Here is a 12,245-nt window from a genome sequence, read left to right as displayed (position 1 = left end):
CTACAGCTGCATGTCTTCATATAATACATTGCAGCTTCATTCAGCTCGGTTTACTGTTGTTGTTTTCTTGTATGTTGTTGAAGCAGAAGCTGATCAGCACTTGAATGAGGGTCTTGTAATGCTGGACTGCTGTAGCTGTGTCCTTTGGAAGAGGATCCTGAGGTGAATATATTCTGAGATATATTATGCTGTGCCCAAGTAGGACTCATTCACCTCTCAAACGAATGTAGAAATGCTTCATATGCATTGCAAGAAAACTGTCCACCCACAGACAGACAACCTCGGGACATCATAGAAGCCTATTTGAGAGAAGGATTTTCGATATCTATAATATACACGTAAAGGCATAGATTTGGTCAAGATGTTTTCCGCTCTGAAGAAGCTTGTTGGCTCTGAGCCCGCTGGTCAGCTAAAGGACAAGAACATCCCTGCTGGCCTGCAGTCAATGAACCAGAGTCTGCAGAGAAGATTTGCTAAAGGGGTTCAGTACAACAGTAAGTTAAAACCCTCAGGGGAAATGTGTTATTAATGATAAATAATTAGAACGTGTGAGTTTTTAGATTACTTAATTAATGGTTCTTTGCTTTGCCTTAAATTCTTACGGAGATTTTACCCATAAAAGGCCTACATATTGGACTAAATCATAACACACACAACATGTCACAACAAATCAAGTCTGTGTGGCTGGAGCCCGTAGTTACTGTGTGCTAGAGGTAAGATTTAACGCAAGCTCTAACATGTTATGTGTGTCCTTAAAGTGAAGATAGTTATTCGAGGAGATAGAAACACTGGAAAAAGCACCCTGTGGCATCGGCTGCAGGGTAAGAAGTTCCAGGAAGAGTACATTCCCACTCAGGAGATCCAGGTCACTAGTATACACTGGAATTACAAAAGTAAGCTTTTTTGAATTTTTTTAACAGGCTTTTGTAGTAAATAAGTGAGTTTTATTTTTTATGTAACGTATTTTCCGGACTATAAGTCGCACTTTTTTTCATAGTTTGGCTGGTCCTGCGACTTATAGTCAGGTGCGACTTATTTATCAAAATTAATTTGACATGAACCAAGAGAAATGAACTAAGACAAATGAACCAAGAGAAAACATTACCGTGTACAGCCGCCAGAGGGCGCTCTACGCTGCTCAGTGCTCCTGTAGTCTACATTGAAGACATAGAGCGCCCTCTCGCGGCTGTAGACGGTAATGTTTTCTCTTGGTTCTTAGTTCTAAATAAATGCGACTTATAGTCCAGTGCGACTTATATATGTTTTTTTTCCTCATCGTGGGGTATTTTTGGACTGATGCGACTTATACTCAGGTGCGACTTATAGTCCGAAAAATACGGTAATTAATCATTTGTTTCCGTTTATGCATCTTTAATATGTCAAAATAGATTTACATCAAGGTAAATATGCAGTCCATCAGGTAGAGGATAAGTAGATTTGGTGTACGTCTTTAAATGGCCTGCATCAAACATTAGAGGCCTAGCAATTGATCTAGAGTATGTTTTCCCTCTGTATTCACATCCATCTGTAACCTGTTGGCTGTAATTTACTGTGAGGTATCCTGCTTTTGAAAGCGGGCATGGCTGTACTTGTATCCGTATGTTACTTGTGCTCATTGCAAAGCACTTCTGGCAAAGTAAAAATTAAAGGAATAGTTCTCCCAAAAATGAAAATCCAATTTTGCTTCTTCATCAGAACAGAATTTTCAAACAGCTATTTGGACCCTCATTCTGATGCAGAAGATCCAGTGGTTAGCAAGTGATGTAGCTCTAAATTTCTCTAAATGGGTACTAACAAAGAAAATGAATGGGCTGAGGGTACGTTTTTATTTTGGGTGAACTATCCCTTTAAGAAAAAAGTTAACTAGTTCAAAAAATCAACCAGTTAAATTCTGATGCTAAGGACATTTGTATTTGTACTGCGGCTTCTTTAGAAGAATTATTGCAAAATAAAGGTATTGAAAGTAATGTAAGGAAGCGATCTCAGTTTTTCAGAGCTGCTCAAATTCTTGTCATTTCTCTTCAGCTACTGATGATGTGGTGAAGGTAGAGGTTTGGGATGTGGTGGATAAAGGTGAGTTTCCTCCAGTCCATTTCAAATTAGTTCTCAGCATTCAGATCATTTTGAACTTTGTAGACATCATTTGCATGTTTTTCCTAAAGCTGGAACACACTACAAAAGTTTTGCTCAGTTTTGCAGTCTGGAGGAGTCCGTGCTTCCGTGTTACAAAGTCTGGAAGTGTATAATGCCTAGTTTTCAAAAATCTGTTGAGGTTTTAAAATTAATGTAGTGTGTTCTAGCCTTTATGCCTTTTCTTGTTTATGCCTTTTAATGGCAAGTTTAGTGTACAGGTACTGTATGTCATTGTTTAATTCACATTCCCATCTCATTCTGACGGTCAGTCATTCATGAAGCCATTTTATCCAGCCCTCCTCCATCCCCGATCATTTATATATTAATTGTATTTTTCTCACTTGCTGTCCAACCAGGCCAAAAAATCCCCCTTCCAGAAGGTGTAGGTGAGAAACTTCAGAGATTGTAGACTTTAGGCTGTGACTTGCCTGTGCTTGAACCGTTTGTTCTGTTATCTGAGTGCCAACATTTTGTGTTGACTGACTTTTCGCTCGCTGCATTCTGGCAGACTACAAATGTACCTAGTATTAAAAAAAAACGGAACGTGAAGATACCACAGAACACCATCTACTGCTAATGCCACTAATGCCACTTCCTTTGTGAAAAGGAAGAAGCCACAAAAACCTTGACCTATTTTTGATGCTGTTTTTGAAGTTAGTGAAAATTGTCAAATTTAAGGTGTTCTTACAATATTTTGGCTTTGACATTCTCTAGGAAAGGGGAAAAAGAGAGGTGAAACCTTGAAGTTGGAGAACGAACCTCAAGAGGTAAGTCTATAGTCATGATCTATCAGGTTTTTACCGTTTCCCTTCTACACTAAACTACTATTCTCAAGACCAATAATAATGCAAAATATACCCTGTGCACCAAATCAGCATATTTGTTTCTGTGCCTTTAGCAGACGGAGAGTGAACTGGCCTTGGATGCTGAGTTTTTGGATGTGTATAAGAACTGCAATGGTGTGATCTTGATGTTTGACATCACCAAGCAGTGGTAAGGGAACAAAGACAATCAGCATGATCTCTAAAGACCACTTCTCCATCATGCAGAACTCGCAACAAGCACTTCGTTTTACAAATCTATGCTTTTTCACGATCCAATAGGACTTATAATTACATTCTGCGGGAGCTGCCTAAGGTACCCACTCATGTGCCTGTGTGTGTACTCGGAAATTACCGGGACATGGGAGAACACAGAGTCATTTTGCCTGATGACATCCGTGACTTCATTGCCGGTCTTAACAGGTAAGATCATTGCAGTCAACAAAAATGGCTTAATTGACCCATTTCACTGTCTTAGTATACATTTCTGATCATTTTTAAAACAAATGGTCAGTTTATCCACATAAAAAGTCTCCATAGCCTTTCTTTAAAATAATATTTGACATTTGCCTTCTTATTTAAAACCCCATTAGTTTCATTATCCATTCAAATACGTTGTTTATGCTTTATGCATTGTGGTGGGTTAATGTTGAATTTAAGATTAGAAATAATGGACTATGTTCACATATGTTTTGTTTTTGGATTATACTCAGTGGGCTTTGTTGATGTTTGATGTCTCCATGATTTTGTAGACCCCTTGGCTCCTCTTACATCCATTATGCAGAATCTTCAATGAAGAACGGTTTTGGTTTAAAATACTTGCACCGATTCTTCAACATTCCGTTCTTACAGCTTCAGGTAAGCAGGTTAATTGCCTAGCTTAGAGTATCTCTTCAAGGCTAATGGTTTATTTAAACAAACCTCAACCAGCCTCCAGACAGCTATCAGTGGTCATTGTAAATCGTCTATGCTCAATAATATGTTATGGGATCTGTAATCACAGAAATCTTTCTCTGCATGTTTGCCTTTATCTTTGTTCTCATTAGCTTTCATTGAAATGATAGTGAATTAAACTTTAATTTAAATTTCTACTGCCAACTTCCACAGAGAGAGACCCTGTTACGACAGCTAGAGACCAATCAGTTGGACATTGATGCCACGCTAGAGGAGCTAACAGTTCAGCAGGAGACAGAAGACCAGAATTATGAGATGTAAGAACTTAAGAACACCCTATATTAACATCCTATGGTTTAATTTCATCTACTAGACAGCCAAACATTATTCTAAATCAAATATCAGCAACATGCAAATACAGCTATACAATTGTTCAAAACTTTGGAGGCAATAAGATTTTTATTTTTAAATAGTACTTCACACTAACACTCATTTTAAGAAATTTTCTAATTATTTTATTTTAATTAATAACTGCATAAACCAAAAGTGAGAGCAAATACATTTATATATAATATACAAAATATTATTTATTTATTTTAAAAAGAATTACTGTTCTTTCATATGTTCTATTTATTGGAGGAAAAAAGGTTTGTCATGGTTTCTAGAAAAATATTAATATCTTTTGATCAAATAAATGCAGCCTTGGGGAGCATAAGAGACTTATTTCAAAAACATTCAAAAGAATCTTGCCAACCCCAAACGTTTGAACAGTAGCAGAAGTTCCTTCACAAAAGTGACATTGTTTGAAATTATGAGAACATCCACAACTGCCTATTCTTAGATTTCTGAACTGCAGTCGGTGGCGTCTGACTTTTATGATACAGTAGGTGTCTGTTATAACTTTCAGTTTCCTGGAAATGAAAGAGTCTCGTAGTAAAGGCTACAGCTCTCCTGGCCCTGCTAACGGACAGAGCCCCTCCTCAGGCTCGCAGTCTCCCATCGTTCCTCAGAGTGGATGCTCCACCAGCAGCTCTAGCCCCTGTAGCCCCCAGCAGCCTCCCATTCCCTCCCAGACCTTGAAGTCTCCATCCCCCTCTCCATCCCCTCCTCCTCCCCCTCTCTCCTCAACCCAAGCGGCTGCGGCCTCTCCCTCCCCTTCCTCTGCTCACCCCGACGCGACGGTCTCTGCTCCAGCTCAGGCTTCTGCCTCTGCTCCTCAAACCCAGAAACGCAGCTTCATCTCCAGGCTCTTTGGCTCCGCTCCCACCCAGGATCCTCCAGCAGTCACCCAGGGTGAGTTTTAGCATGGTGCTTCTAGCTGCAGTGATTGCAAGCTCTTCAACCAACAGCAATTTTGACATTCTCACATTTTTTCTTTTATATTATTATTATTATATTGTGCTGTATTAAATATGACATAACACTCAAAACAGAAACACTGAGCTTTTATATACAGCTTTTGTTTTTTTCAAATGTTCAGTGTCTCAGTGACTCATTGCTAAAGGACTGTTCTAATGCTATGAAATACAGAAGAGATTTGAAGGCTAAGAGGAATTCACACACACACACACACACACAGACAAAATCTCAAAGGGATTTTTCCCCCGAGCGAGACCCACAAAGCCGTGAAAAATGGGGAGGATTAGGACTCGTGCACATCATAAGGATGTGTTGTGGATCAATAGAAAATCACAAGACCTTGTGCATTCCTGGGTTATGGAGAGGGTTTTATTAGCTCTTGCACACCACCTAAAGGAGCTAACAGTAGCTATTTAGAAAAAATAAGAATTCACTATATACATTTTTTTTCGTGCATTACCGTTCCTCTTGTTTGGAGTTTTTTGTAATTGCTGTTGTTTATAGATTTTTAGTGCAAGCTGTTTTTGCCCTAGATCATGTGACCTCTTACTTCTTGGATTTCCACAGAGCCAGATCCAGTCTCTGCAGAGGCTCCGCCTACAGTTCAGAGCGTGGATGATTTTGTGCCAGACGAGGGACTAGACAAAAGCTTCTTGGAGGACAGTCTCCCTTCTAACCCAAAATTGGCTATGAACACCCAGCCCTCTTCTGCGGGCCCTGCAGATAGTGACAGGTACATTTATATATATATATATATATATATATATATATATATATATATATATATATATTTACTGAAAGAAGGCATTCTTTATAAATTTTATTATGTAATCTGCTATTTAGAGTACACCCTACAATTCAAAAGTTTGGTATCATTAAGGTTTTTAATATGTTTTGAAAGAATTCTCTAATGCTCACCAAAGCTGCATTTATTTGAGTAAAAAGAGTGAAATATTATGATTTAAATAATGGTTTTAATTTATTGTACAATGTGATATATTCCTCTGATGAAAAAAGAACAGCATTTACTTAAAGTTGATTTTTTTTTTAACATTATAAATCTCTTTATTGGTTTCTTTGTGATTTTCTTTGTGAGACAATATAGCTGATCAGTACAAAATTTGAATTTAAATCCATATTTGTAACATTTATTTTAGTGAAGGGGAAGGAAAAGACGGGAACCCCATGGTCGCTGGGTTCCAGGATGATTTGGACCCTGATGATGCAGAACTTGAACCAAGAGCTTCTATCCCCACTAAACACTTGGACCTCACTCTCTCCAGTGATGAGGAGGGTCCAAAGCCTTCTGTAACTCAGGATGAAGATCTGAACCCTGGACCTCACCTGTAAGCTTCGAATCCTGACTTTCAGTTTTGATCAAATGAAACTATATTTAATGAGTGAGACCTTAATGAACTTTTAAGAGTTAGAATTCGAATTTTGTGTTGTGGTTATCATTTATTTTGTTTCCTGAACACAGTCTGGTTTTCATGGTGTTTGTTTATAATATTTGTTTATTCAGGGTGGCTATGGATTCATTATCACTGGAGGACAAACCAAAACCTATCCACAAAGAGCCATTTATCCAGGCCCAGGAGATTGTCAGCAGTCAGAACGTAGAGGCTTCCATTCTTAGTCCCACTCCGGTACACATTACACGACCACTCCAGACAGCGTCAGAAGCAGGAGCCCTGTCAGATCCCCCAGCACAAGTCGTAAAACAGAAAGAAAAATCAGCTCAGGTGGAGTCCTCTGACTCAGACCCAGACGAGCCTGTGGCCAAACAGATGCTTTCATTCATCATGGATGACCCTGACTTTGAGAGTGAGGAGGAAGTCATGCAGAAAGTGAATAAGGTACTGAGTTGAGGATGATGGGCATTGTAGTTCATGTTTTGGGTGACTTTGTCTGGATGGATAATTTAACCCAAAAGACCTTTGTCTTCTTGTTTGATCCAGGAATCTTTCACAGTTAGAGATGATATTCCTGACCTCTCCGATGATGACATCACCGCAGCTAAAATTCCTGAGCCCATGAAGCCTACTGTACTCTCCTTTAAAAGCAAGAATGACGGTGACCTCTTTGGTCTAGGAATCGAGGAAAAGTCCATCAAAAGCAAAGACAGCAGTGAGGAACAAGATGGCAAGTCACTTTTTTTCAATGGAGAATATTAGTGATAGACGTTGTATGTTTGATTAATAATAACTATTATATGAATAATAGATCATTAATATTACATTACATTATACATATTATGTTAACACATGATTTAATATTATGTTAAATATACACAATACAAATTTTGAGTCATTAAGAGTTTTTTAAATCAGTAAGGATGCAATAAATTGATAAAAAGTGAGAATAAAGTCATTTTTTGTTACAAAATATTGTAACATTATCTTCTATTTCAAATAAATGCTGTTCTTTTTAAACGTTCTATACATTGAAGAATCCTGGGGGGAAAAGTATAACTTTTTCCACAGAAAAAATAGTACGCTGCACTACTGTTTTTTCAACTGCACCGAGTGATGATTTCACAGTGCTCTCTGAATGATCATGTGACACTGAAGACTGGAGTAATGGCTGCTGAACATTTAGCTTTGCCATCACACAAATAAATTAAATTTTAAAATATATTAAAACAAAACTTTCAATTTAGGTTTGTAAAAATATTTCACAAAATTATTATTATTTTTTTACTGTATTTTGGATTAAATAAATGCAGCCTTGGTCAGAATAAGAGACTGTCTAATAAAAAAATCTTACCAGACCCAAACTTTTGAATTTAGTGTGTATTTGCATCAATAAACATGTGCTACTTTTCTCCTCACAGAAAAAGAAAGCAAACATTCCAAGGAAAAGAAGAAAAAGAAAAAGAGGAGCAAAGAGGTGAAATATATTCGATTACAATCATTCAGAGATGAAATTACAGAATCTTGTTTTATAACTACTTTGTATCTCATCTCAGGATGATGACAAAGGCAGCAAGAAGAAGCACAAACACAAGAAAAAGGAAAGAGATGAGGCCGGTGTGACCGCAGAAGAAAAGGACAAGAGAAAAAGAAAGTCACGAAGCAAGAAAACTGATGATCTTGAAGCTTTTCTGGCTGGAGAAGAAGCCTCAGCGAAAAGAGAGGAGGGCGACTATGAGGAACTGTAACTTTCTCGCTCTCTCTCTCTGTGCATTGGTACCACAAGCTTGAAATGTTCTCATCAAAAACCACAAAAACACTTGCTTTCTCTAGCAGCCCAACATGTGATGATGTGTTGATCTGTCTGACAGGTCACAAAACTGCTTCACACTGGTTTCCATGTGCTACAAACACTTGGCAGTCCATCCACCATCCCTGAAGAGTTTGGGATTTGCCAGCGTATTTCACACTCTTTGGGCCTTAACTGCAATAAGTGGAAAAGCCATGCAAAATTGTTACTTGCATGTAATTTGACCTTTGATGTTTTTCGGATTGAAATGGACAACTTTCACTCATAAATTTGTGTTTTCTGTATGTTTACATGCTTGCTTTTATGTGGTTGCATTTTTGTCATCACATATGTGAACCACTACCACTATGATACAATGCTTTTCATTATTTTATTGCATTATTAGTTGCCTTGTGTATGTGGATTAGTTGGTGTTTATGCTCAATAGATGTTCTGAGAGCTTGGCTTTGTGTAGTTTTGCCGTGTGCTTGGTGTTTGAAATAAATATACTGTACTTCATGGTAGGATTATTTGTTTTTCCAAAATATATCAAGAAAAATATTTTCTAAATATAAAGGAGGTTGTCAGTAAATGCTCTCATGGTAGGGGGAAGAGTAGTTACGACATTGCCGACATGATTATTTTCGCAATCTATAAATCAGGAAATGCCTTAAAGGAAACTATGGTGCAAATGCAAGACTTAAAAGAGCTCAAATAGACCAGTTAAAAGTGTGCGTGTATAAAACAATGAGATCTTTCTACTGTGTAATTATGCAAAATTGTTTTTTAGGTTTTATTTTTCTGTAATTATGCCATTTTTAATTTTTGCACTCCATCTTTGTTGTCTACCTTACTGTTTTATGATGGTAAATTACAAGAAAATACCTATAATGCATTGTCATTTGAGTTTTAGTATTTTTTTCTTTTTTTTTTTGGCCTAATATTTTATTAAATCACTATCGATTGAAACTGTGCAGTTGCTTGAAAATTTAAATCTGTAAAAAAATACTATAATATTTTTTGTAATATAACTGGGTTGTTGTTGTTTTTTCAGCGAGGCTATATTACTTTAAGTTTGTTTATTTTTTACTTTCTCTTTCTCTACTTCTAATGAAAGAAAGTTAGCAAAGACGGCAGACAATGTTCGACTTCACTTCAGCTTCAAGTCTGATACAGTGTGTGCAATGACAAAAAAAGGTTGTTATATATGCATTCTTACATCAAAATCATGTTGAATTGTGTGTTCATTGATGCTTTGTTACATTGACATTTTTTTTTTTTATATATAAATAAAATTTAATAAGATCAGGCATATTATTTAAAAGAAGAAAGAATTATTTAAAGGAAGAAAGCACAGACACACACACACACACATATATATATATATATTTATATATATATATATATAGTATATATATAATGTGTATAAGATAAACATTTCACATGAATGACACATGCAATAACAATAAGGTAAATTATGAACACCAAATTGTATGTTGATTTACATAACAAATGAAACATAATATTCTCATGCTGCTGTTTTTACTGTGAACATTTTTGTATAAACAAAAAAACAATTATAAGGAATTACAACAACAAAAACTACATTATTCCCCTGATGGTGACTTAAGACAAACAATATTTAGTTTAATCTTCAGTAAAGGTGACGGCCTCATTCTTCTGCTGCTTTTCTTTGGCATGTGACATCATGTAGCCTGATATATTATGTTGTCTGCAAATTGGATAAATTCAGTTAAAGAACAAATTTTATTGATGTTATCAGCAGAGACTAAATGAGATAAAAATGAACCGTGCGCTCTTACCTTTCTATCGCCATGCTTTCCTATAGTCAGCAAAACAGAGTGACATGTAATCAAATAAAAATAAACATTTACAGAGGTTAAAGACGTGTTCAAAGCATTTTTTAGTTGGCTATTGAGGTTTTTATTATTGTGCTGGTTTGTGAGGACTCACTGTTTGAATAAATGTGAGTTGCAATGATCGTCGCAGGGAGCAAAATAAATATAATCCAGCGGATGATGGACCAAGCAAAGTTAAATGTAGCTGCAATTGACATGATCATAAAAACATAAAAAAATTATCTTACAAATGCACATAAACTGACAGTCACCACTAATAAGCTACTACTAAATATTGTAGAAACTCAATTTTCTGTAAAGTTGCTTTGCAATGATTTGTATCGTAAAAAGCATTCTATACGAATAAACTTGAACTGGATTGAATTACTTTAAGACAGTTAAAATGCTACAGTAAAAATCTGTTAACTAGTTAACTTTACGGTGAAAAACAGTAAGAAATCTAACAAGGTATTTCATGTACTTAAACAGTAAAATACTGTTAAATTAACAGTTGTTGGATGTGGAAAAAACTTAATACATACAACTTAAAAAACTTAACTTTTTACATTAAAAAAGTGTAAACTAAAATTCCCTAAATTTGCTGTGTGGCACTTCTCATTTGATATTTTTTTCAGGAACAAAACAGAAGTCCGTCAGGAGGATGGTATATTAACATGAACTTTTTAACATCAATTTTTTACTATTTAAATCTATAAAACCTTAAATGTTGCTACGGTAAAGTTTCGGTAACCGCAATTGCTTTTTTTTTTCTTTACCGTAAATTCCAGAGATATTTATTTTAAAATACATTTTAGGAATTTAAAATTAAAATGAAGGAAATTAAAACATGCTGAAAATATTTTTAACATGGTGCTCTCTTGCTCTCAGAAAACCATCTAAAGAGAAATAGAGAAGTAGTATTTCGTCTTACCATTGGTAAAGTAATTCTCAGCCAGTTTAACGATGTTCTTATTTTCAGTCATGAGCCCACACCAATAAATTCCATCACCTTGCGTGAGAGTCTTTACCAAGATGGTGAAGGACTTTCCATCATCTTTCACATCTATGTTGCCTTGCTCCAAAACGGTGACACCTGGCTGGAAAGCGAAGCCTGTACAGCAGTTTTCATCCTGGGCATCTCTTTTGCACCACACCCTGGGTCTGTTCAGAGCTATACTCTTGTTCTCATAGGGGCAGATGAGTGTCTGCAGATATTCAGATGTGCTATGTCCTGTGGATAAAAATCAAGGTTTTCCTCTGTGATATTTTTATCAGGTATAAAATCAACAAATGTTGGACAAAAGACATACTGAGAAGAGCCTTTGGATTGTTTATGTGTGTTTTCACCTTACCTGTTAGGATCATTAGCAGAAATGCGGTTATTAGATTCATGATGACTGATGGACGACAGATAGTGCTTTGAGTCTACAAGGATGTACTGCTCTTAAATGTTGTAGAGGAGGAAACACATACAGGAAATAACTTGCCACAAACACATTAAAAAGGAACATGCCACTAGTTCTCTATTTTTATTATGCAGTCAGCAGAAATCACTCTAATGGTCCTCACATTACTGAATCTTTTGAAGGACAGTTTCACATTTTTGCCAATTTTTCCTTTTTTTTTTTTTTTTTTTTTTTGAATAACGCTTAAAGATTCTCAGGTCTCTTATCCTTCTAATGCTCACAAGCTGCATTTATCTGGAGACCAAAACTGTAAAAACAGTAAGCCTAATAGGTCTACTGCTAAAATATTATTACAATTTAAATAGTTTTATGTGGTGGCAAAACATTTCTAGCAGCCATTTCACAGTCTACAGTGTCACATGATTCTTCTTAATCTAAAATCATATGGAAATTCTGATTCGGTCCTCAAGAAACATTTTTGATCAATCTTTCAAACAGTATTTAGTATTATAATTATATTTAATAATTAATTATATGACTATTTTGGTGAAACCGTCCGTCGTACCTTTCAC

The 12,245-nt window shown here is 36.1% G+C and overlaps 2 protein-coding genes across 5 annotated transcripts; one reads left to right on the top strand and one right to left on the bottom strand.

The window, feature by feature from the left end:
• The first annotated feature begins 69 nt into the window (after positions 1-69).
• Positions 70-9,380, top strand: rabl6b (RAB, member RAS oncogene family-like 6b). Of its 4 annotated transcripts, none has more exons than XM_059550868.1 (16): positions 70-494; positions 759-893; positions 2,026-2,073; positions 2,490-2,519; positions 2,848-2,900; positions 3,035-3,126; positions 3,237-3,377; positions 3,707-3,812; positions 4,062-4,165; positions 4,756-5,141; positions 5,775-5,940; positions 6,365-6,553; positions 6,730-7,063; positions 7,166-7,349; positions 8,041-8,096; positions 8,176-9,380. In XM_059550868.1, the coding sequence occupies exons 1-16, from the start codon at positions 362-364 to the stop codon at positions 8,365-8,367; spliced, it is 2,349 nt and encodes a 782-aa protein (XP_059406851.1). In that variant the 5' UTR covers positions 70-361; the 3' UTR covers positions 8,368-9,380. The 4 variants fall into 4 exon arrangements, with proteins under 4 accessions (XP_059406851.1, XP_059406850.1, XP_059406853.1 ...); XM_059550867.1 differs by having other exon boundaries at positions 3,032-3,126; XM_059550870.1 differs by lacking the exon at positions 2,490-2,519.
• A 936-nt stretch (positions 9,381-10,316) lies between these two features.
• si:ch211-102c2.4 (uncharacterized protein LOC568178 homolog) lies at positions 10,317-11,776 on the bottom strand. Its single transcript, XM_059549218.1, has 3 exons — positions 11,620-11,776; positions 11,199-11,498; positions 10,317-10,472 (listed from the first exon to the last, which is right to left on the bottom strand). Exons 1-3 carry the CDS (start codon positions 11,657-11,659, stop codon positions 10,333-10,335), a joined length of 480 nt encoding a protein of 159 aa, XP_059405201.1. The 5' UTR covers positions 11,660-11,776; the 3' UTR covers positions 10,317-10,332.
• Positions 11,777-12,245: the final 469 nt, after the last annotated feature.

The sequence above is a fragment of the Carassius carassius genome, chromosome 5 (assembly GCF_963082965.1).
Source record: "Carassius carassius chromosome 5, fCarCar2.1, whole genome shotgun sequence".
Classification (NCBI taxonomy): Eukaryota; Metazoa; Chordata; class Actinopteri; order Cypriniformes; family Cyprinidae; genus Carassius; species Carassius carassius.
Note: the sequence above shows the minus strand (reverse complement) of the source record. Positions and strands in the feature narration are given on the sequence as shown.